At 39.1% G+C, this 25,599-nt stretch overlaps 1 protein-coding gene across 3 annotated transcripts in view; it reads right to left on the minus strand.

Annotated features, from left to right (window-relative positions):
• The window catches only part of LOC132811908 (transcriptional activator GLI3-like), a 381,995-nt gene that overhangs the window by 41,687 nt on the left and 314,709 nt on the right, over positions 1 to 25,599 (minus strand). For all 3 annotated transcript variants that reach the window (XM_060822859.1, XM_060822860.1, XM_060822861.1), the window contains 4 exons: positions 22,025 to 22,226; positions 7,528 to 7,744; positions 7,174 to 7,287; positions 4,456 to 4,596 (listed from right to left, as the gene is read on the minus strand). In XM_060822859.1, coding sequence (XP_060678842.1) covers positions 4,456 to 4,596; positions 7,174 to 7,287; positions 7,528 to 7,744; positions 22,025 to 22,226 — 674 coding nt within the window. The remainder of the gene's footprint in view (positions 1 to 4,455; positions 4,597 to 7,173; positions 7,288 to 7,527; positions 7,745 to 22,024; positions 22,227 to 25,599) is intronic.

Consider the following 25,599-nt stretch of genomic DNA (forward strand, 5'->3'; position numbering starts at 1 on the left):
GACAATTAACTAAGCAGCAAAATAACATACCTCCTCCTTTGTAATGTTCATGAAGTACAAAAATGACAGTGGGCTGATGCTAGAAAAAAATTAATAATTTGAAAGCCGTCTCATTGCAAGCAGTCTAAAAAGCAACAGCCACCTGTCCTAAAAAGATATTGAGATGGATTGACTAAAAACATGGTCAAAAGAAATGGCTTTTAAGGAGGATCTTAATGGTGGGAAAGAAATGCAGAAGCAAAGGGTTTCCATAATATGGGAGCCTAGGAATCTGAAGACATGATCACAAATGATGAGGACGAAAGCTGGGCATGAAAGAAAGAATTTAAGGGGATGTTTTAGGATCAGCTAGGTAAATGTGACGGAGGAGGAAACCAGCTTAGTGACTCTGGTGTAAAGTGACAGCAACAGGATTCAGATTGAAATGCCCTACACAGCAGAATAGATTAAAAATACTTACCACCTCAGCTCACACATGGATAATGATCACTTAAGATGCAGGGGGCTACCAGTATCTCAGTACCAATCAATGCATTTGAGAAAACAAGAGAAAAGATCATCCAATCATTATCCTACCCATAGCCCTACCCAATGAATCGTACTAAGTTTTAAAAATACAATTAAACAATGGCATCGGTAGCCTAACCCTTGAAAAGGTTTTCACTTTGATTTTGACAAACCTGATGATTAAATTAAACATACTTACAATGTCAGTAAAAAACTGTTGTTCAAATTACAACCAAATAAGTCAAACATGACCAACAGTCATTAATATAACACAATAAAGGGAAAATTAAAAGACAGTAACATGGAAATGAAATGACAGGTGGAGCCAGGTAAATTTTAATAACAGTCTGCATGGCAATTAACTATAAAATGCATTGAAACAACATGTGAATTTGGATAAGAAGTCAGATTTGAAGGAAAAGGGAGATAGATGTAGAATTGAAAGGAACACATTGACCAAAAAGGAAAATATTATTTATGAAATATAAAAAGGAATAAATGTTAGAAGATTTATTTTGTTTCAATGAAGATCATATCCATAATCTTCACTGTGACCTTCAAAAACTGATTTTGAAGGAACTTCAATAGGATGAGCCAGCTCTGTCAGTACAAACCATTCCTTACAGCATTCCAACAGAGATTGTATAGCATGGTGATTGTGAGTAATGGAAATATGATGCAACAGTCATATTAGAGTTTATGACTTGGAGGTGCCAGTGTTGCACTGGTGTGTACAAAGTTAAAAACACACAATACCAGGTTATAGTCCAACAGGTTTATTTGGAAGGACTAACCTTTGGAGCGCTGCTCCTTCATCAGGTGGTTATGGAATACTTGTGGAAGCTAGTGCTTCCAAATAAACCTGTTGGACGATAACCTGGTGTTGTGTGATTTTTAACATTAGAGTTTATAATATCCACTCAGTTAAGTAAGGCATTACGATGCAGAGAATTAATACAAATTGTGATTGCTTCAAAGCATTTTAGCAAAATTAAAACAAAGTTAAATATTTATCTAAGCTCCATATTACTTGAAAAACATATTTAAATCTTTGTTATTTGTATCTCCCCACTTCCTTCCCACCTCCACCTATGAATAGATAATGTATTAACTTGACTAAATATCTGGTTGAGTAAGCTTTATTTCACAGAGTCAGAGCAAGGAGAAAACCCTCCAGCTGCCCATATGGATTTTTTCAACATAAATTAAAATACTCTCGTGACTTTTATTAAAACCTTCAGTAGTCAGCCCACTATTTAATAATATAAAGCAACAAAAGTTCCCCTCTCACAGCTTTGATGGAAATGAGTCTATACCAGCATGCAACCATAGGAGGAATTCTCATTCTGCCATCAATGTTTGTGATTTAACTAATGTGAAACACGTGTGGCCTCTGCACTGTGGTTCAATGACTTTGACATTCCAACAGAATAGTTTAAGGGGTGCAATACTGAGGACAAAAGTTGTCAGAGTTGTTAAAAACCTTTAGCAAAGACCTCGAAACGTAGTCAACAGTCCCATTCCAAAAAAGGATATCAATTATAGATAGTGACAATGTAAGCTTGCTGCTGGAACTGTCAGCTACTGGATGGACAGCTGTGAACATCCACACATTTTCCTATTAACTCAAAGGTAAAGCTTTTTAAGCAGTAGCAGCAGAAAGAAGAACTTGGAAAGGTCATGCTTGCGGTTACAGAAACGGCCTATACGTAATTTAAACTATCCATACTCCACGGAGAGCTGACCCCTCACTTCTGTAGCTAACACAAATATTTCCAATGTATTTTGCCATACAATGCAGTAAATATAAAAGGGCTGTTGTCTGCCAGATTTCTAAGACAGTAAAACAAAAAGACCTTGAACATAATATGTTTTGAGAGTTCAACAAATGTATCTCTCTGATCAGAAAAGATAGACTAATTGGCATTTATGATCCCAAGGCAATTGACTAGTTAAAACCAAATGCACGTTAAAGTATAGAGTCCAGGCTGCTGTTCCTTTATACGTTCCTCAGTGAAACAGTGGTCTAATCCAATGCTATTCATGCTACAAGTAGCCAAGCCAGAAAACTCTCTTTTCCTGATCCCCCTCGCTCTTCCCAAAGGTACTAACACTTTTATCAGCTATTTTTGAAAAGTGCTGGTTGTTTTCCAGTAGCTTACATAAAATACCTATTGTTCCCATGTGGGCTTTGACAGAGGGAGAGTCTGTGTGAGAGACAGGATTACAGACAGAGAGGGGAAAAAGGAGAGACATACTGAAAAGAAAAGGGAGAGAGAGAAAGAGTGGGTAAGTACCTAACAAAAAGACAGACAGTGCTGTGGTGGGATGAAGAAAATCAAACATAGAGCTATTTAAAAAATCAGCTTGGGTTTAGGAATGCAATCGATGAAAGCAAAGTTGAAGATCAGGTAGTAGTTTGTAAGGACAAGGGGTTTTCTGTGAAAGAGAGTGACAACAGTTATATTGAAAGAAATGGTGAATAACGCCTGACCGAAAAAAAATATTTGTGATGTTAGCTAGCTTGAAGACTAGAAAAGAGAGAAAGTGAGTTAATGTTTTGAATCTGGTCTGACACTTCTTCAGAACTGTATTTCTCTGCACAGATGCTGCCAGACCTGCTGGGTTTCTCCAGTGCTCTCTGTGTTTGTTTCCGGTTTCTAGTATCCACTGTAGTTTGGTTTTATTATCCAGTTCAGGCCTGGGGCAGCTTTGGAGGAATTTAAAGGCCTGGTTGATTCAGTGGCCAAAAAGAAAAGTGAGTGAACAACAGAATGGGAGATCTCAGTCTGGAATGATAAATAAGACCATGGCTGGTTGACGGTAGGCTTTAGTTTGGGTGCAGTTTTGCAGCTGAATAGCTTTCCAAGAATTATCATCTATGGTTAACTTGGAAAAAGTACTGGGTAAAATCTGGCATTTGTCAATTTTTACCAAAAGGAATTGATGCTTCAAGGATACGGAAGTGGTGAGAATATTTGGTGGAAAATATTATTTTTGAAGTAAGCTATTAATCAATGATATAATTAATTAAACTCATGACTGACATACTTCTAAAAACTCTAATTTCCTTCAACAATATAAAGTAATCAATTGCCAAACCAATTAGTCAGCTACTGCTTTACATAGAAAATACAATGCAAGTAAAGCTTTCCTTTTCAGAACATCAATTGTTTTTATTATTGATTGTAAAACACAATGCCATAGAGATAGGATAGGATCCCGACACAAACTAACATTGTCAACACCAGAAAGAAGATACAGGAAGACAACACAAATTATCGCCATGAGACAGGAAGGAAGCACATAGTGCAGCATTATGTTGTCTGTCAGTCATCAGGCAAAAAAAATACCAGCCAGTTACTCAGGCACATTACAACACAAACTCTCTCTCTCTCTCTCTCTCTCTCTCTCTGTTTGAATAATGGAGACATTGCACATGTAAGTGTAGATCTGTATATGAAACCTGCACAACCCGATCATTCAGAATTCACAATGCATTTGTGAATAAGGGAATAATGCAATCAACATCCTCTGGTAGCAAGGCCGCATTTTTTGATTCAGTTATCCACTTACTTAAAGAATCGAGTAATTTTCTTTAACAATTAGGCTCATCTTAAAAATGTACTGCTTCACTTGGAGAAATTTGCAAAGGGTTTAGTATGAGGTGAATAGGGCCACTATTTCTCTCCTGGAGAGATTCACCCTTTCATTTACACTGGTTTAAAACACAAGCACCCTTTGTAAAATGTTTGACAGAGGTCTCCTTTAGACATCAGCTGTCTGAACTGGTCAAGCTTTGTAGCCATTTATTCCTGTTGAACTAATAAAATGCTCTCCAGTTCACAGTGCCCCTGGCTAAGAAACTTGACACTTTGAGGTTAAAGAACATGACCTCTACAAAGCATGGTACACAATCACAAGCAGTCCTTGTCTGTTGTTACTTACATGGACTAGCTGTTCTTGCGTGTCAAATTCTCTTGCGCATCCTTCCCAATGGCAGTTTGTCTCATAAACCACTTCCGGCTCTTGCTTGCTTTCATCTTTGTCCACCTCATCTTTGACCAATGTTATTCCTTCTGGCTGTTCCTGTGGCAAAATAAACTGTGAGTTGCACAGATTCAAAACTCCTGCTCATGTACATAAAACTGTTCATTCTTGTCAAGTGTTCACACAGAGAAATCTGTGGTCTGCACTGTACCTGGCTGGCTTTCATAGAAATTCTTTAGAGTACTAATGGTTCATGACTCAGAGGTTACATTCTTGCCTGAGTCAAAAGGTTATAAAGTCATGGCCTCACTATCACAAAGAAGGAAGCCATTCAGCACATTGAGTCCACGCTGGCTTTCTGTATATGCTGGTCTAAACTACCTTCACAAATTGGTGCACAAAATTCAAGCTAACAATTCAGTGTAACACTGAGGGAACCCTGCACCAGCAGAGCCTGCATCTTTTAGATGAGTTGTTAAACCAAAACCCTATCAGACCTTTCACATGGAGGTAGCATGATTCAGTGAGTGGGTAGGAGAGCTCTCCCGAGCACTCTGGTAAATATTTACACTTTGAATCAATATTCATTATAAAGCAAATTATTTGGTCATTATCACACTGCTGTCTGTGGGACTTTGTGGCAGGCAAAATGACTGATGCATTCCCTAGATTATTCTAATATAACTTCATTAACTGTAAAGCACTTTGGGATGAAAGTGCAAGTATAAATGCAAGTTCTTCCTTTTAAGGAGGAATTTATTGTACTTTTGATTGACATGGAATATTTAAATGTACACAGATGTGGCTTCCTTCCCACAGTTTATTTCTGAATATGAAAATATGGGGTCTAACCATGGGATTGGGGCTTCAGCTGTTGCTTTAAAGAAATCATATAATTTTCATTGTTTGATTTTATTGCCACTGAAATCAGTTTCTATCATGAGGGCTAATCAAAAGCATCAGGATCTACTGTATAAAATAAACATAAAGAACTGCAGAAACTGGAAATCTGAAACAAAAACAGAGAATGCTGGAGAAACACAGAAGATCTGGCAGCATCTGCTGAGAGAAAAACAAAGTTAATATTTGAGTCCAGTGACTCTTTGTTCCGATGGAATGGTACTGGACTCAAAACATTAATACTGATTTTCTCTCCAAAGAGACCTGGTGTGTTCCTTCAGCCTTCTATTTTAGGATCAAATGCATACCTGTCAAGTGCTACCAATTTTGTTCAGAAATCCCTATTTTCAGAGCAAATTTTACCCTCTTGCCCACGATGTTGGATGTACCCACACTGCTTAAGACATTATTTTTCCATTATACATTACACCTTGAAGAGTTTTGCAAAGAGCACAGTTTCAGTTTCATTGTACAAGTTCCTAAGATAGTAATTGAGAAACGCAAACTATTGCAAGGCTATACTTGTTCAATTTCCTCAGTCAAAACTGCTATTGAATAGGCGTAAAACCAAAATCATGAAAAATATTTAATGAGAGGTATCACAGATGTTGGGATAAAATGTTCCCAAAACTTTGGTTGACATGAAAAAATGGGTTAATGTGTGGCTGGATGTAATGGCTGATTCACATACATATCTTGGAAGCTTTTTCTTTAGAAGTGAACAGGAAGATTGCAGAAGATGGTTTATAGACTCAGCTAGAATTCCTAAATCTGAGCAAGTTAATCTAAAATAAGAATGTATTTGAGGAGCAATTGTTATGATACATCCACGAAAAAATCTCTCAAGAATAGACTGAAGAAAAATCATTTTCAAAGGGTTCCTCAAATAGGAAAAGTATAAATAATATTCATAAGCAACATTTGTTTTTAATGCTCCTAGGTAGTGTTAATTTTACATCATAGCTCACTGTACTTGAAGGATGCTGTTTACTACAGATACCAGTCTCAGGACAGAATCTGTAGAACATGATGTACAATCTTCAGATCCAAGACATAGTACCAGCTGTGCCTTACACACAGCCCTGTTTCTCAGCTGGTTCATTTAATGTTATATGAGAATGAATGAAAGTATTGGCTCTCTTACTGCATTAAACACATTTCACAATAGGATCACAAAATTCACAGCGGGTGTGACATACCTGTAGGGCACTTCAAAATATAGCTTTTTCCCCAACCACATATATAATACACCAGATGTGAAGTCCATTGGCAAGGGGTGGGAGCAAAAAATGAAGGGAAATTTGCCAGAAAAGGCATGCACCATGTAGCTTCCTACTCTTGGGAGGCAGATAAATGACCTGACTCCCAAAAGTATACTGAATTTTTCCCAATGGTTCTCATAGGAGAATTCCAGTAATAACATTGCTGTTGTGAAAGACAAAGTGGAAGCGGTGAATTAAAGATTTACATGAGTGATTGTTATTCTACTCTTTGACACTGCTGCACTGAAAATCCACATTGGATTTAACATAGATGTTTATGCAGTTTTAATATGGTAACACTACCACATGTATCCATGAAAGATACTTTTTGAAGTTACATAATTTTAAACACCATATTTAATCACCTTCATCTTAAAAGGAAAACAAACAAAAGAAGGGCAAAATGGTTTCTGTAATTGGTCCCTCAGCAGTCTTGTAAAAATGATATATATTACAGAATGAGTCTGCTATGAAGGGAAGAGTGAGGACTTATTAATTGAATCCACAGCCATACCTGTTCATTTCCAGCACCTGGGCTCGGCAGTTCTTCATCAGGTTTAATCCTTGAGCGTTTATTTTGCATTGGGTCACCTGTGCTACTCACTGCAGACTCACTAGTAGGTTTACTCTAACATAGAAAAGACATATTTTAAAGGAAAATTTAATTAAAAAACAACCTGCTCATTATGACCACTATGTATTAGCGACATCAATTATTATTGATTAAAATGATAACAGAATCTAGTGCTGGACCAGTACATTGCATAATCAGAACATAGCAATAGTCTAGCAATCAAAATCTTTCCTTTACAACTGTACAGCTGTCCTTTTAACTGTGGTTATTATTATTGTTCTTATGATTTCTTACCTGTGCAGATTCAGATGGACAAGAGGTGATCTGTGCAGAGGTCAATACAGTGGATAAGCCAGAGATATGACGCTGAGGAGCAAATGTTGGAGCAGGATGGATAAGAGGAGGACTGTGGCCAAAGGCAGAGCCCAGAGTTTGTTGACGGCTCATTATCTGGTGGTGCATTTGTTGGATGGCAACTGGCGTGGCAGGGTATGGAAAGCTGAGAGCAGGACTAAGTAGGCAGAAGATACAGAAAAGATTCATTCAGAGAACATGAAGGATGAATAAAGACTACATACTAAAACTTAGATTGGATTACTTACAGTGTGGAAACAGGCCCTTCGGCCCAACAAGTCTACACCGACCTTTCGAAGAGCAACCCACCCAGACCCATTTCCCTACACCTAACACTATGGGCAATTTAGCCAATTCACCTAACCTGCACATTTTTCTTTGGACTGTGGGAAGAAACCGGAGCACCCGGAGGAAACCCACGCAGACACAGGGAGAATGTGCAAACTCCACACAGACAGTTGCCTGAGGCGGGAATTGAAACCGGTCTCTGGCGCAGTACGAACCACTGTGCCACCGTGCTGCTCCTTGCTCCTCACTAAATATATTTTGAAGAATTAACATACACATTGAAAAGAATCACAGCCTGAAAGGATTTTCACTGTAAAATCTTAACAGAGTTCTCCAGTTTCACATTTGGAAAGCTGTACATTGCTAAGTGGCACTGCATGAAATAACTTACTGTGAATAACGCAGTTTTTTCATGTACAGAAAAGCATAGATTAATTTAAATTAAGCAACTCAAAAAATAGCAAAGTGGGAATCTAATATTGAATATGGATCACATAATTTGAATTGAATAATGTGGAATCAAGTGGAGCAATTGGTAAAATTTACAAATTTCAAGTTAGCTGTCCTTATAAAATTGAGAAATATACCAGATCATGCAAAAAATTCCAAAAGTCACGCAGAATATTTCCAACTACAAGGGAAAACAGTTAAAACACTCATTTGCTGTTTTTATCCCTCCATTATTGCCTTACTCCAGTGACAGCAGCAAGATTCAAGGGTCACACTTCTGTGAAGAAATGAGGGAGCCTTGCACGACTGGAAGTGCCATCTTTTGGATGTGTCATTAAACTAAGGCATCCTCTGCCCTCTCAGGTGAACATAACAGATCCCATGGCACGTTTCAAAGAGAAGGGGTGTCATACCCAGCTCCTACTAATCTCTCAACAGAAAAGCACAGTATAAGGATGTGTTCTTTACGTATAATCACTTGATGTATTTATTTTGTTTCTTCTACAAAATGCTGAAAGCTGTATCTTCTCCTATACACTTACACACATGTAGGTGAACTTCAAAATCAGTTTCATTTGAGGGAATTGTGATGTTTACTTTACATAAATATGGTTAAAATGTTAAATAATCTCAAAAAGAACAAATTTTCCCCCAAAGTACCCCACCCCTTTCAAGTTTTGCACCTTCTTTCATAAATATATTCACTCATTGCTGGAGTTCAATACTCATTGGCCACTATCCTTATGTGAATTACGGGAACAGGGATGAAAGAGCATCACAATCAAGTTGGATCTTGTTCCTGCATAGCCACACACACGCACATATTCACTTTCACTCACCAGGACTAAACAGTGGGGCTACTCCCCTTGGTAAAGGGCATAGATAACGACTATGGCACTTCAGCCATCATCCCAGCCGATATCAGAAAAAACACATCACAGGATGCCAGTCGAACGTTTAATCCTACCGATTTCTACAGACCAGCATTTCACTTAGACAACCTCATTCAGAAACTGAGACAAGGATCATAACTTGCAATTTTCAACTCACTACATGGATTTTGACTCCAAGTAATTGGTCTTCCAGGCTACTTCTGAGGCAGAAGAGTGCAAAACAAAGTCCTGGCCCAGATTGCTTGCATTAGATAAAAACAGTAGTAAATGAACTGTTTTAGCTGAGATAGATCGACAATCAAAAGGCTGCAACTTCTGTTGAGAATAAGCTACCCAATGTTTGGAGGCAGCAGTTACCAAATACTGAAGGATCTATTTTTGAATTGGATTGTAGAATTTCTTTGGTGGGAAAATGCAAAGGAATGTTTGAACACATGATCTGCTAATCAAAACGAGGTTTCTTCAAAGTCTTTCCATGCTGAATGGTGAGTCAGGAAAACTATCGCATTCCCATAATTCTTGTAGGCAGAAATGTTACACCCTGTTCTGGTTTGCAGTGTTTCCTTCTCACTGATTAAAATCAAGATCTTTTCTTGTTACAAAAAGCAACAGCTGGGTTCAAGAGGGTTCAGCATCTCGGAAGAGAAAGATAAAGAAGACTGTGTTAGGGAACTGGAGCTGGAGTTGGATGAACTTCGGATCATTCGGGAGGCAGAGGAGGTTATTGACAGGACTTACAGAGAGATAGTCATTCCTCAGATAAAAGAAAAAGACAGATGGGTGACATTAGGGAACAGAAAGGGAACCGGCAGGCAGTACAGGGATCCCCTGTGGCCATTCCCCTCAACAATAAGTATACCGTTTTGGATACTGTTGGGGGGGATGACTTACCAGGGGTAAGCAGTGAGGCACCTGCTGCTCAGAAGGGAAGGGGGAAGAGGAGCAGAGCAGTAGTCACTGGGGACTCAATAGTTAGGGGGACAGATAGGAGGTTCTGTGGGGACGAGAGAGACTCACGGTTGGTGTGTTGCCTCCCAGGTGCCAGGGTCCGTGATGTCTCTGATCGTGTTTTTGGGATCCTTCGGGGGGAGAGACAGCAGCCCCAAGTCGTGGTCCACATTGGCACCAACGATATAGGTTGGAAGAGAGATGGGGACTTGAGGCAGAAATTCAGGGAGCTAGAATGGAAGCTTAGAGCTCGGACAAACAGAGTTGTTTTCTCTGGTTTGCTGCCTGTGCTATGTGCTAGTGAGATGAGGAATAGGGAGACAAAGGAGTTGAACACGTGGCTACAGGGATGGTGTAGGAGGGAGGGTTTCAGGTTTTTGGATAATTGGAGCTCTTTCTGGGGTAGGTGGGACCTCTATAAGTAGGATGGTCTTCATCTAAACCAGAGGGGTACCAATATCCTGGGTGGGAAATTCACTAAAGCTATTAAGGTGGATTTAAACTAATACAGCAGGGGGATGGGAACCAAAATTGTAGGACAGGTACAGAAGAGGATGAGAGTAGGGAGTTCCCAAATCAAGTATCTGACACTGGCAAATGAGAACCTGGTTTGAAGTGTGTGTACTTCAATGGTAGGAGCATCCGAAATAAAGTGGGTGAACTGGCAGCATGGGTTGGTACCTGGGACTTTGATGTTGTGGGCATGGATTGAGCAGGGACCGGAATGGCTGTTGCAAGTTCCGGGATTCAGATGTTTCAATAAGAACAGAGAAGCTGGTAAAAGAGGGGGAGGTGTGGCATTGTTGATCAGGGACAATATTACAGTTGTAGAAAGGATGTTTGGGGGACTCGTTAACTGAGGTAGTATGGGCTGAAGTTAAAAACAGGAAAGGAGAAATCACCATGCTGGGAGTTTTCTATCAGCCTCCGAATAGTCCCAGAGATGTAGAGGAAAGGATAGCAAAGATGATTCTTGACAGGAGTGAGAGAGGCAGGGTAGTTGTCATGGGAGACTTCAACTATCCAAATATTGACTGGGATTACTACAGTATGAGTACTATAGATGGGTCAGTTTTTGTCCAGTGTGTGCAGGAGGGCTTCCTGACAGTATGTAGACAGGCCTACAAGGGGCGAAGCCACCTTAGGTTTAGTACTGGGTAACAGGCCTAGCCACGTGTTAGATTTGGAAGTAGGTGAGCACTTTGGAGACAGCGATTACAATTCTGTCATGTTTACTTTAGTGATGGAAAGGGATAGGAGTTACAGCTGGGGAAAGGGAAATTACGATGCCATTAGGAAAGATGTAGGAAGCGTAGAATGGGGAAGGAAACTGCAGGGGATGAGCACATTAAAAATGTGGATCTTATTCAAGGAAAAGCTCCTGTGTGTCCTAGATAAGTATGTAACTGTCAGGCAGGGAGGAAGATATAGAACGCGTGAGCCGTGGTTTACTAAGGAAGTGGAATCTCTGGTCAAGAAGAAGAAGGCTTATGTTAGGACAAAATGTGAAAACTCAGTTAGGGCACTTGAGGGTTACAAGGAAGTCAGGAAAGACCTAACAAAAGAGCTCAAAAGAACCAGGACGAGATGTGAGAAGTTATTGGTGGATAGGATCAGGGTTAACCCGAAGGCTTTCCATAGGTATGTCAGGAATAAAAGAATGACAAGAGTTAAATTAGGGCCAATCAAAGATAATAGTGGGAAGTTGTGTGTGGAGTCAGAGGAGATAGGGGAAGCACTAAATAAATATTTTTCAACAGTGTTCACTATAGAAAATGAAAATGTTGGCGAGGAAGATACAGAGATACTTGCATCTAGACTAGAAGAGATTTTGGTTCACAAGGAAGAGGTATTAGAATACTACAGAGTGGGAAAATAGACAAGTCCCCTGGGATGGATGGGATCTATCCTAGGATCCTCTGGGAAGCAAGGGAAGAGATTGCCGAGCTTTTGGCGTTGATCTTCAAATCATCATTGTCTACAGGAATAGTGCCTGAGGACTGGAGGATAGCAAATGTGGTTCCCTTGTTCAAAAAGTGTAGAAGAGACAACCCTGGTAATTACAGACCAGTGAGTCTCACTTCAGTTGTTGGTAAAGTGTTGGAAAAGGTTATAAGAGATAGGATTTATAACCATCTAGAAAAGAATAATCTAATCAGGGACAGTCAGCACGGTTTTGTGAAGGGTAGGTCGTGCCTAACGAATCTTATTGAATTTTTTGACAAAGTAACCAAACAGGTAGATGAGAGTAAACCGGTTGATGTGGTGTATATGGAGTTCAGCAAGGCGTTCGATAAGGTTCCCCACAGTAGGCAATTATACAAAATGCGGAGGAATGGGATTGTGGGAGACATAGCAGTTTGGATCTGTAATTGACTTGCTGAAAGAAAACAGAGGGTAGTAGTTGATGGAACATGTCCATCTTGGTGTCCAATTACTAGCGGCGTACCGCAAGAGTCGGTGTTGGGTCCACTGCTGTTTGTCATTTTTATAAATGACCTGGATGAGGGCTTAGAAGGGTGGGTTAGTAAATTTGTGGACGACACTAAGATCGGGGGAGTTGTGGATAGTGACGAAGGATGTAGTAGGTTGCAGAGAGACATAGATAGGATGCAGAGCTGGGCTGAGAGGTGGCAAATGGAGTTTAATGTGGACAAGTGTGAGGTGATACACTTTGGATGGAGTAATCGGAATGCAGAGTACTGGGCTAATGATTAGATTCTTGGGAGTGCAGATGAGCAGAGAGATCTCGGTGTCCATGTACACAGATCCCTGAAAATTGCCACCCAGATTGACAGGGTTGTTAAGAAGGCATTGAGGGATTGAGTTCCAGAACCAGGAGGTTATGCTGCAGCTATACAAAGCTCTGGTCCGGCCACACTTGGAGTATTGTGAACAGTTCTGGCCACCGCATTATAAGAAGGATGTGGAAGCTTTGGAAAGGGTGCAGAGGAGATTTACTAGGATGTTGCCTGATATGGAAGGAATGTCTTACGAGAAAAGGCGGAGGGCCTTGAGGCTGTTCTCGTTAGAGAGAAGAAGGTTGAGAGGTGACTTAATAGAGACATACAAGATAATCAGAGGGTTAGATAGGGTGGACAGGGAGAGCCTTTTTCCAAGTATGGGAACGGCAAACACAAGAGGAGACAACTTTAAAGTGAGGGGAGATAGGTATAAGACAGATGTCAGAGGTAGTTTCTTTACTCAAAGAGTAGTAAGGGTATGGAATGCTTTGCCTACATCGGTAGTAGATTCGCCAAGTTTAAGTGCATTTAAGTCGTCATTGGACAGGCATATGGATGTACATGGAATAGTGTAGGTGGGATGGGCTTCAGATTAGTATGACAGGGCGGTGCAACATCGAGGGCCGCAGGGCCTGTACTGCGCTGTAATGTTCTATGTTCTATAACTAAGTGGGAAGATTGATGAAAACATAGAATGCATTTGTGAAGTTCATTTTCCAGAATAATAATTTGTAGGATAAAGAAATTGTGAATGACTGGGCAGCTTTGGTTATTGGCAAGTTCAAATTCGTACATTAGTTCCACTCCTTCAGCTATATTTCTTGTGAAACACGATACTCACAGCTCTGTAGTGCATGATAATTTAGTCGGACAGATAATTCACACACTATATCAGATCAGATTCCTGATGGTACTACAGCTAGCCTTCAAACAACAGCAAAATAATACCTTGTGTTATCTTTTAAATTACATCAAGTACATGACACTAAAGTGCAGATGCAATGACAGAAAGGAATCTGCATCAAAATCTGGAGTTGTACGACTCTAGCATCAATATCAAAACTTAAATGTTGGCAGGAATAGAATTTTTTGCTGAAGTTCATTTCATTTAATAAAATTACCTGAGGAGGAGGAGGAGGAGTCAAAGTCTGAACACCAAAATCAAATCAACTGAAAGAGTCTGAATGGTTATCTGAACTAAGAACTTCCTTAGAGCTTCCTGGAGTTAATACAAGTTTTCTTTCATATTTTTGTCAGATGCAATACATATCTAGGCTTTGGTGAGTGATGGAATAAATTTCCTGGGAGAGGACATCAGAGAGGGATCAAAATGTGAGAGGTGGTGCTCTCATTCTGGGGGGATGTATTCCAGCTTCTCCTGGCCCATAAGCAGTGCTGGAAAGATTTATTTATCTGACCTATTCCATCCTGTCATTCCCACCTCCTTATTATTTTCTAGGTTTTTTTGTGACCCAATAATCCCAGCTGCTGTGTGTTAAGCTCGGAACAGAGATGAAAGTTTAGGCATACCACAATAACACCTCCATAAAAATCAGAAATTGAAATCATGTTTGTAGTTTCTTTAGATTAGATTACTTACAGTGTGGAAACAGGCCCTTCAGCCCAACAAGTCCACACCGACCTGCCGAAACACAACCCACCCAGACCCATTCCCCTACATTTACCCCTTCACCTAACATTATGGGCAATTTAGCATGGCCAATTCAACTAACCTGCACATTTTTGGATTGTGGGAGGAAACCGGAGCACCCGGAGGAAACCCACGCCGTCACAGGAGAATGTACAAACTCCACACAGAGAGTCGCCTGAGACGGGAATTGAACCTGAGTCTCTAGCACTGCAAGGCAGCAGTGCTAACCACTGTGCCACCGTGCCGCCCATCAAACTATATTTTTTCACTTAACAAAAACTCACTATCATTGGATGTTAAAATAGTTACCAGTGAATGTAAAAGACATATTGGAACATTGGGGATTCTTACTAAATCTTTCCAAATTGAATCTCTTAGTTCTGTTTCTTAAAGTGAACATAAGTAGAAGATCTATGTGAGAGATACTGAATGGTCAAGAAACACACCATATCCATGTGTCTTGTGGTGAAATCTCAGAAAACCTTGATTCTAGTCACGGAACTCTATCACTCTCTTAAAGGAGTTGCAGCTAAGAGGATACAACAAAACTGTGAAAAGAAAAAAAATTAACTGGATGTTTCTGAGTTTTAAATTTTATCCAATCGTACTAGAGATTGGGAACTGGGGAATTCTTGGAAATAACCTATTCTGATCCACTGTACTAATGCAGAGTTACTACAACCACATGAGCGCAGTTTACTGCACCACAGTGGGAGTCATCTTATGAACCACATGAAACATTTTGAATTCATCAGCCATCCAGACCTAAGCCATCAATGAGCAGGCATGCACATACTTGTGTGTGGTGCGTATGGGTGGGAGAAATCAAATCTTAACTAAAACTTGAAGCTTCATTTCATGATCATGGAAATTATCTATCAAAAATGCAGTACAATTAAGCCTTCTTCCCATTAAAAATATTGCCAAGGTTACAGCATTTACTATAGGTTAATTAGGATATTTGTCAAATTCCCACTCTGCAAGAGCTTAGCAACTGCAGGGCTAAATTCATTTGATTTAATGTCAGTGAAGTACACTTTTGTACATACATTCATATTTCATTTGCCATTTAATGCAGTACATTTCAATCCTGGCATGAACTAAGTCTTTCCATATGTCTCTAGATCTTATTACAAACAGAGAAAAAAAATCAATCATTTAAATCTGTTGTAAGCTTCATGGTTGTCATATCACTCATTCACTTCTGAAGACAGAAAGCTCAGACCATACTGAGTGTCACCTACAGAATTTCCATCACACTTGTTTAGTTAAAGGAATTGATGGATTAACCTCTCCACTATGAAACTGCCTAAATTGGTGATCAATGAGTTTCAATGACAGACTATTCCATTGGGAAGGCTCTTCTCCCTCCTTGAATTAAATGTCATTAAATGTCTATTAAAACACATTACACATGCTAATACCTGTCATCACTTCATTACTCGATTGTACTCTCAGACCATTGTTAGTACACAGGAAATCGTATTAAGACTATTCGGCAGTCAATATGATGCTTATATTAGTTGTCAAAATCAGTTAAGAGTATACAACATAGCAACTCTATTCCTACCTGCTGTGTATTCAGTTACCGGACTCTGTCTGATCTAAACGTTATTACTCAAATAAAACCTTACTAAATAGTTACAAATGTGTGCACCAGCTGAAATAATTTCATTAAAAATGTTAATACACAAGGGTTTAAAATCAAACTTTATTTAAAGACTATAGCACTATAATTAATAATATTTGAACTTTTATAACTTTGGCTTATTTTTCTTCAGGTTCTTAAGCTGAAATTTGACGGATCTTTAACTTACTTCTGATTTGCAATAGTTAGTATTTCTCCTCTTTAGTACCTCAAACACATAACCATAAAAACTCTCTTATTTTTATTGACCTATTTTTCTAACCAACCTGTTCAGAGATGTTATAACACACCTCTAGAACTGGTGGGACTTGAACCCAGGTCTTTTGGTTCAGGGGTAGGGATACTATCCTCCGCAAAGCATAAAAGGTAGATGCTGGAAGTCATTGATCAAACAGCGCTCGCTGTTGCCTTCCATCATTTTGGAAATTTAAATTACCCAGTGGGAAAGGAACCGGTTGAAACCACACCCAGAGGTGGCAGATGTCTTGACCCATGAGGGAGGGGGCTGTAGGATCCACCAATCTGAGCTCACATAGAGGGCAAGAATATATCCATGCATTGGACAGGACACAAGCCTGTGTCACCCTAATACCTGGCAATGCAATTGTATTAGCTCCTTGTATGCTGCACACCCCTATGCTCCAGTCATTGATGAGCAGCTTATTTGCACCAGGTCATTTGGACGGAGGCCAGGGTAGATAGGGAATGTTGTAAGACAAGAGGCAATGGTATCACCAGTACCCCTGGCTCTTTAAATGTCTTGTTTAATCTTGCTCTTGCATTCAGCTGGCTCTCAACAAAGACCCTGATGGAGGGTGCATCCTATGTGGACTTGAAATTAGGCATCATGCAAGATATTAAGCTAGGTATTACATTCAGATCTACACAAATATTCAAACAGAAGCAGAGCCAAACCAGAGAGATTTCAACAATGTGAATTTTAAAATATCATCCCCCTGAGAACCAGTGGCTGGGGGATAGAGTACAGGTATGTGTACCACTTCAGCAGACCCTGAGGGATCTGAATGTGACTCTCCATGGCAGCTGCCAACCTGTCCATCGAGGCAGACACATAATTGCATAAGTTGGTGCACTGGTGAAGCCTAATTGCAATGAGGGACATTGTGTTCCACTTCCTGCCTGCTCGTTCTGTTTTTCCTCGTGCATGTGCACAAAGTACCTAATTGCTGACATCACAGAGTCCTCTCCTGCTAGGGGACGTGGGTGTCTGGTCTTAGACAGTCCTGCGGGTGCTAGTGGCCTGAGGTATTTCTCCATCAGTCAAGCTACAAATTATCACAGTGAGGTGCTCACCAGATTGTGCTTCCAAATATTGTAGGCATGACGTTCTATCAAGGTGTCGGTCTCTTATTGTTACTTCCTCCAAGTCCTCCATTCTCTCATCCTCAGAGGTCCAGGAGGTTTCTTGGCTATGTGTGTGTTGACAGCAGGTGAAAGAAGATATTGCAGACAAGATTGAGCGCAGCAGGAGGAAATGATGAGCTTCGGTTGAAGGCTGGTGCCATAAAAGAGATACAGAGTGTGAGATAGCAGAGAGGATAAAGCACTTATATTGGTAGAGAAGGTTATGGCACTGGGTATCGTTGAGATGGTACAGACGCGGGTTTATCTTAGACCAGCCTGCCAGAATTTGATGGTGTGGCTTCCTCTGCCAGTCCTTCGGGAAGAGGGCACCCATCCTTTGTCGTACTCCCATTACAAGGTCCTCCAGATCCATATCAGAGAATCACAGTACTATCTTCCCCTTCAGAATCTGTCCATCGACTAGGGCAGCTTCAGAATGCCAGCGCTCATCTGGGTACATGCAAACTTTTCAATGTGACACGGGTCCCAAGGGATGCCAGTTGTTCAGCAGATATCTAATCAATGGTGAGTCATTATGGAAATTGTGCATGGTAAGATGAAGATGGAGATGGATATGAGGGATATCATGGACCGGTTTAAGTAGTTAATGAGGCGAGTTTGATAAGATACAGTGAGAAATCTCGGTTCACCTCACGCTGAAAATCCCTCGAAAATACGCAGCACAACTTGCACATAGGCAAAACAAATTGGCAAGATTCAACTCCTTGTTCTGTAAGGCTGGAGGAAATCACAGAGGTAGGAATGGGTGAGGTCAAAGACAGATTCATAAACAAGGATAAGAATTTTAAAATTGAGGTGTTGTTTAAGCAAGAGCCAATGTAAGTCAGTAAGCACAGGTGAAGTAGCTAACCAGAAATTGTTAGGAATTGAGATAGAGGCAGCAGAGCTTTGAATGTTTCAAATTGTGGAGAGAAAAACTAGGGAACTCTACCTAGAATGTGCTGATAAACAAGGCACGGACAAGAGTGTCAGCCAAAGATAAGCAAGGGTAAGGGGGAGAGGGTGATGTTGTAAGTGTGGAAATAGGTGGTCTTAATGATTACACAGATATGTGAGTAAAAAATGAGGTCTGCAGATGCTGGAGATCACAGCTGCAAATGTGTTGCTGGTCAAAGCACAGCAGGTTAGGCAGCATCTCAGGAATAGAGAATTCGACGTTTCGAGCATATGAAGGGCTTATGCTCGAAACGTCGAATTCTCTATTCCTGAGATGCTGCCTAACCTGCTGTGCTTTGACCAGCAACACATTTACACAGATATGTGGTCAGAAAGTCATCCAAGGGTGAAATATGGCATTAGGTTTACAAGCAAACAATCTGGCTCAACCTCAGATATTTGCCAAAAGAAGGGATAACATCAATAATTTGGGAGGAAGCTTATGATGAGAATCGAAGGCATTGGCTTCTGTCTTCCAACTGTTATGATGGAGCAACTTTCTGTTCATCCAGTACTGATGTCAGGCAAACATTTTCTAACTCAGGGACAGTAGAGCAGCCAAAAAAAGCATATGTGAGGTAGAGCCGGGCTTTGTTGGCTTGCGTGTGGAAACTGTGTTTTGGGATGGGCTTGGGAAAGGGAGAGACTTCATTGAGGAATCTAAATGAAGAGTCTGAGTCTTTGTAATAAAATGTCAATGGGCGTCTTGCATTTACATTTAAAGGCAAAACTGGAGGGAAAAGAAAGGCTTCAGTGGTAGACCAACAGATAATTCATTGTGTTACAGCCAAAACTAGAAATGAATATTTAACCTGTTACCCTCCAGAGACATTCAAATCTGTGTCCCTTAAAATTAAGATTAGCAAAGATGGAGGATATATCAGAAAGAATGACTTGGATAAGAGACAGTTTAATCTTTTTAACAGGGAGAAGGGCATCAAAGATCATGGAGGGATGTGACTCTGTAAACCTATAGGTGTAGAAATGCCAGCGTTAATTGCAGAACTTCTTTTATTTGTTTCAAACATAACTTGCGACACATTGTTTTGTTAAGTGAATATCATGACTATGCTCTTGTAGGAAGCAGCAGTAACTGTGGATGCAAAACCTTTCTGGGAAGAAGGGTGGATGCTCAGCAAATGTTGTCTAGAAAATAGAGACAACAAATATGAGCATGAAGTGGGCAAGAAGGACAAGCACTAAGGGGTGATATAGTAATTGAAGGAAGGGTCATTACTAATGTCAATGATGGAGCAAATATACTTTACTCCAGATTACCTGTACAGCGGGTCAGCCTAGTCTTGGAGATGCAGGAGTGCGCTGTGGGAATGTGAGTAACAATTCACAAAGGAGGTTTGTGACCCACAGAAGAAAGTAGGGAGCAAGTTAATGATAAAACAACAAAAATCTAATTTTCATGAAAATGTATGAAACCAGTCTCCACAAAAAACATATTATTTTGTGTGTGAGAATGTGTGTGAGAGTGTGTGTGTGTGTGTGAGTGTGTGTGAGTGTGTGTGAGTGTGTGTGAGTGTGTGTGTGTGTGTGTGTGTATATATATATATATATATATATAGTCATGAATTATTGCAATGCACTAAGGCTGTGGCAGACAGAGTGTATGATTGATAGGGTATTAATCAGAAGATGCATATCAGACTCAAAATTTGTTCTTGAGCATACTTCTAATGGTAAATTTCATGTTCACTGAGCTCTCTGGCAGTTTGTCCAATTTATTTTTCCATATGCTACCTATTCATCAAAGGACAAAGTGACTCAACTCTCTCCTCTTCAATTATCTAACAGACTAATAGAGACATTGACCATGTGACACAACAATATATTTCTGATGATTATGTTATCCAAGAGTTAATTTACTTATTTTACGTACATGACTGTGATACAAATTGCACAACCTAATCTGCACCATCAGATTTTGTACTTTTACACATAGATTGATCTGATCACTTACAAACAGACAAGTATGTACTGTACAGTAGGTCTGGATGTTAGCCACGAGGCTGCTGAACTGCAAACTTCATTGCGATCTCTGAATTTTACCTTAAAAGATAATTTGGCTACTGTTTATAGTATAGAAAGCATTCATCGGTCAAGTAATTTACAACAGTAAACAACAACACTGATATTGAAGAGGTCATATGAATTGCCCTCAAGCAATTAAATTAAACCAGTCTTAGGATCAGCAATGGTGTTTCAGATTCTGATTTCAGATTCACTTATATTCCACACCCAATAAATTCTTCTATTCAATTAACATCAAAATTAGTGGAATGAAAACAATTGTGATGAGAACACAAGACAACAATATGTCTTAGCATTCATCAGAAACATCTAACTTTCTGTAAAACAGCTCTACGTCAATGATGCAGTGGTGTTTCTCAAACAGACTTGTTTCAAAACAAATCAAGCAAAAAAAAATTTACTGAAATTGTCTTCTCTCTAACTGCAAAAAAATGCTGGCACATGCTGCCTTCCTTTTCCTATTGCAGCTGAAGTACTTGCTATCCCTTTGGGACGCTGGAAACTTGAGCTATTCCTGGCTGTGCTGTGAGCTTTACAGAGAGTCAACAGACACCACATTCAACAACAGACTTCAACCTGCAGTCTTCATAAAGGAGCTTCACTTTGTTCTGTAACACAATATATTCATGCAATCAGAGTAATTCACAAATGACAAAACATGAAGAAAGGTCAGCAGCACAGAGTCATTTACATTTTTCTGATCATCAGGAGGAAAGTAAGGCACGATCAAAGCAAACACCATTGCAGCAGGTGATAGTTTTCCACTTAGTAAAGCCCCAGTGAATTGCTGTGGCACTGTTTCTCCCTTCCAAGTTAGGTTTGGTCAATCCTGGCATTAATTAAATACTGTTGTTTAAACCGAAACCTTGTTCCTTCAATAAAGTCTTAACCATGGAAGAAATGAGTAAGGCACATTGACTTACTGACATCCACAATAAGGCGACAAGCATTTCGTTCATGTGTAAGCTGAATAGGTGAAACAGAATGGGAATATTTTGCAAGCACCTCTTACTGAGTCTCATTTCTGGGTTGGACAGATAATTCATTATGACCTTGGACCAAATTTGTTCAACAAAACAAAAACTGAGGACAAGGGAAAAAAAGGCAGAATCCAAAGTGCAGTGAAATTTGAAAACTATTTTAGGGGATGTGTATTTCCTTAACAGAAACATTATTTCCCTCTATGAAAAGAGATTTTAGCTCTGGAACATAAAGATGGTTGTAGCCTTTAACACATACAATACAGAAGGCATACCCTTTCCTTTAATGCCACAGTATTTTGAAAAACTTTAACAGAATTAGGAACATTAGACAGGACAAAGTAGCATTATAGTAATACAGGGTTTAAAAAAAGCATTGAATAAACAAGTTGCAAACTATAAACCTTTATTCCTTATATGGCTGAAGTAACACATCTGATGAACACTGAGGAAGAACAAATTCTTCTTACCTTATTGCACCAGCAGCTAAATGACCATAGGAGCCACTGGTAGAGGAACTGCTACGGGAGTTATTGAGTATGGTGACCAAAGAGTTTGGAGAAGTTCTGATCATAGTCTGTAGGTCAAAGTTGGGATCAGACAATGGAGATATGGACAATGATCGCTTTCGACTTGGCCTGGTTGACAATCGTGGACTGGAGAATCGAGATCCTGTTCCATTAAAGAAGAGAATTAGAGCAGAGTATCATGTCGTATTTCATGTTCAAACCGCCTATTTATTCATCATGCCCAACGAATATGTAGAAGGAAGCTCAAAAAAATGACTTTCCCTGATAAGTAGCTTACTTCTCACCTGTGATCAACTGGCTGCAATTGAGGAAAATTAGGAAGAAGAATTTATCTTCCACTGCCTTACCTCAGGGGAGCTCTGTTTATTAATGTGCAAGCAAAATGATAAATTGCTAAACAAAAAGAAAAGGCTTCTATGTATTGCCCCGCTCATTTCCAGTGATTTATGAATCTGACGGCTGCTTAGACATTCACATCATTAATTCACCACAAGCAGCGAGACAGTGGTTCAGACCCGCACCAGGCGTAAGGAAACCTTCAGAACAAAAGCTGACGGAATAGAAAATAAAAGTTGAGAAATTTCAAGTTGGAATTAAGTTTGCAGGGACCATTGGCTGGTGCTCAAGATGGAAGTTATGTTGAAAAACTCTTTTTGAGGCAATAGCAATTATTTTTACACATGTTAGAGTATTCCATGCAACCGGAGTAATAACTGTGACACATTTACTGTTTACAACAATCATTTAAGGGCCAACATTTCCCATATTTTAGGCAAGTGCAGATTTGTATGCTAAATTGCAGTCATGCATACTTGGATGGAAATCTTTTTTATGTATTAATTTAGATGTAAGTGAAGCTGATACACTCTGGTTCCAGTTTTCTAGTCTTGCCTATAAAATGTGAAGGCAAGAGACAAAGAACAGGTGGTGATATCATTGGAGTTTAACCTTTCTTTTTCGCAAAATTAACATTAAATGATTAGTAAAAATCAAGTGGTTTCTATATCGACATCCTTGAACACTAGTGGGACTAAAATACTGAGGATAAGTAAGACTGACCAACGCCAACATAGGTCAGTAAAGAAAGTCTTATATAGCCAAAAGGATGAATGGGAATGAGAAATGGGGTCAAATAAGGCAGATAAGTGTAATTCCTTTAATAAAAACATGCCAAAGCTCTGTCTTGTGCTTGTATAAATAAGACCAAAAGACAGATGTCAATTAAATGGCTAGGCAAAACTAAAGCATTAGTGTGTCACGAAGTATAAATCTCATGATGATTGTAATAGTTATAAACATATATTTCTTCCTTAGCTCACAATTCTAACTTGATAGTATCTACTTCATTTATATAGTACAGAGGGATAGCATCCCATTGAAGGCAAAATTAATAGTACTTATTGATAAGAAACTGTCCAAAAATTGCATATTACACTCAAAACTAATGTTGTGAACCAACCTTGTGGGTGCACTGTTGAGCAGCTGCCTGAAACATACTGTGTCGGCTTTGGTTTGTTATAAATACTGCACAAGTAGCTATGCAAAAATAATTAGAAGGAGTTTGCACTGAAATAAACTGGCCAAGCACATTTAAAGGAAACATTATTCAGACCCAAGCATAAATTTGAACAAATGAAATGATTAAAGTATTTTTGGGATAATATTAACAAAGTTTTACCCATTAATTTATGAATGGGTGAAATTCCATTGATTTGTCTTCTCACTTTAATTAAGCAGACTTTCAGTATTCTAGTTTATAAACTGGAAAATGGAGACAATGACACTTTATTCCCTAAGATTATAATTCCATGTTAAGAGCAAAATGTCTAGTTTTGAATGATTATAAAGAATACTTTTCATTCATTATTCGTGATGAATCTTTTTTTTACTAAGTTGTATCTGTTAAAAGTGTTGGTTTAGAGATTTCACTGTTATATATACATCCATCATTAGCTTATTAGAAACCAAATTCACCATTTCTTAAAATAAAATTTTGGTAATTATTTTATTTCATTCTATCTGCTCTATTATAATTAAAACAATGTTTGTGAATCATTTTCAATTCTAAATGTAAAAAATCATAAAGGATTTTACAGACTACAAATAAATGTACAATCACAAATGCCAGTTCGAGTCTTCTTAATCAAAAGTTTCAAAACACCATCAAGAAAAGCAGAGGCAGGAATGAATCAAGCACCTTAATATCACCAATATGCCTGATACAAAGCTCAAACTGGCTGAAAACCTTTGAAGAAACTAAAAGAGATGAGCACTATCAGTCAGCTCATGAACCATCCATTGTTATCAATCAAGGTTATAGATTTCACTCACTGACAGAAAATAATTTTTCACACATAAACTGTATTACATGATGTCAATCCCCATAATAGGGATAACGATCTCAGAAGAGAAGGCTGATCTTAGTTACTGCACATGAAGTTGTACATTGTGCTTCAATGAGTGGTGAGAATGTACAAATTGCTACCACATGAAGTGCTTATGGTGATTAGTATAAACAGCATCAAGGGAAAGCCAGATACATACATGAGGGAGAAAGCAATAGAAGGATATATCAAAGGGTGAATGGAATAGGGTGGGAGAAGAGCAATCTGGATTATGAGCACCAGAATAAAACAGCTGGATTAAATGGTGTGTTTTTGAATTATAGAAATCCATATAAAATTAGTCCTCTGAATTTCACCATTATCCAAGTTATGCAAATGTTTTGTTGTTTAGAAAGCAGAAGGAAGGACAGGAAGAGAAGAAGATTCCCTCTGAAGTGAGGGACCAGAAAAGCTTCACATGCTTTTAATAAATGTTACTTGAAATATGCATTTATTGTTGGAATAAAGTAAACAAAACAGCTAGAGAATTATTTGGAGTTATCATACTAAGCAAGGTTTTGTGGAGTAGATTGCAAGGTTAGAAAAAGTGTTGGCCTGTGGTTCAATTGATAGCATTTGTATTTTTCAGTCAGAAGATGGTGGCTTCAGGTTCTACTCCAGATAACTGATCATATAATCTGGACTGATCTCATTGGTACAAAATTAGAGGTGCCATTTTTTCATATTTTAAGTTAAGGTCCTGTCTTCCACTTAGAGAAGAGACTAGTTCTCTGGTGTCTTGGACAACTTCAACCAACACCTAAAACAAATGATCTGGCAATTTATTTAATTGCTATTTGAGAGAACTTGCTGTGAACCATCTGGTTGCCACATTTCCTACATAATGATAGTGACAAAACTTCAAAAGCACTTGACTGTCTGTAAAACACTTTAGAGACCCTGGCAACATGAAAGCACCTACACAAATGGAAAATCTTTTTTTCCGTATTGCACTTTTTTTTTATTCGGTCAATTAATTGCCCTTGAGAAGATGGTGTTGAGCTGCCTTCTTGAACCAGTGCAAGCCATTGGGTATACGTGGACTCACAATGCTATGTGGAAAGAAATTCTAGGATTTTGACCCAATGAGAGAGAAAGAACAGCAATACATTTCCAAGTCTGAATGTAGCT

This window comes from Hemiscyllium ocellatum, chromosome 4, assembly GCF_020745735.1.
Source record: "Hemiscyllium ocellatum isolate sHemOce1 chromosome 4, sHemOce1.pat.X.cur, whole genome shotgun sequence".
Lineage (NCBI taxonomy): Eukaryota > Metazoa > Chordata > Chondrichthyes > Orectolobiformes > Hemiscylliidae > Hemiscyllium > Hemiscyllium ocellatum.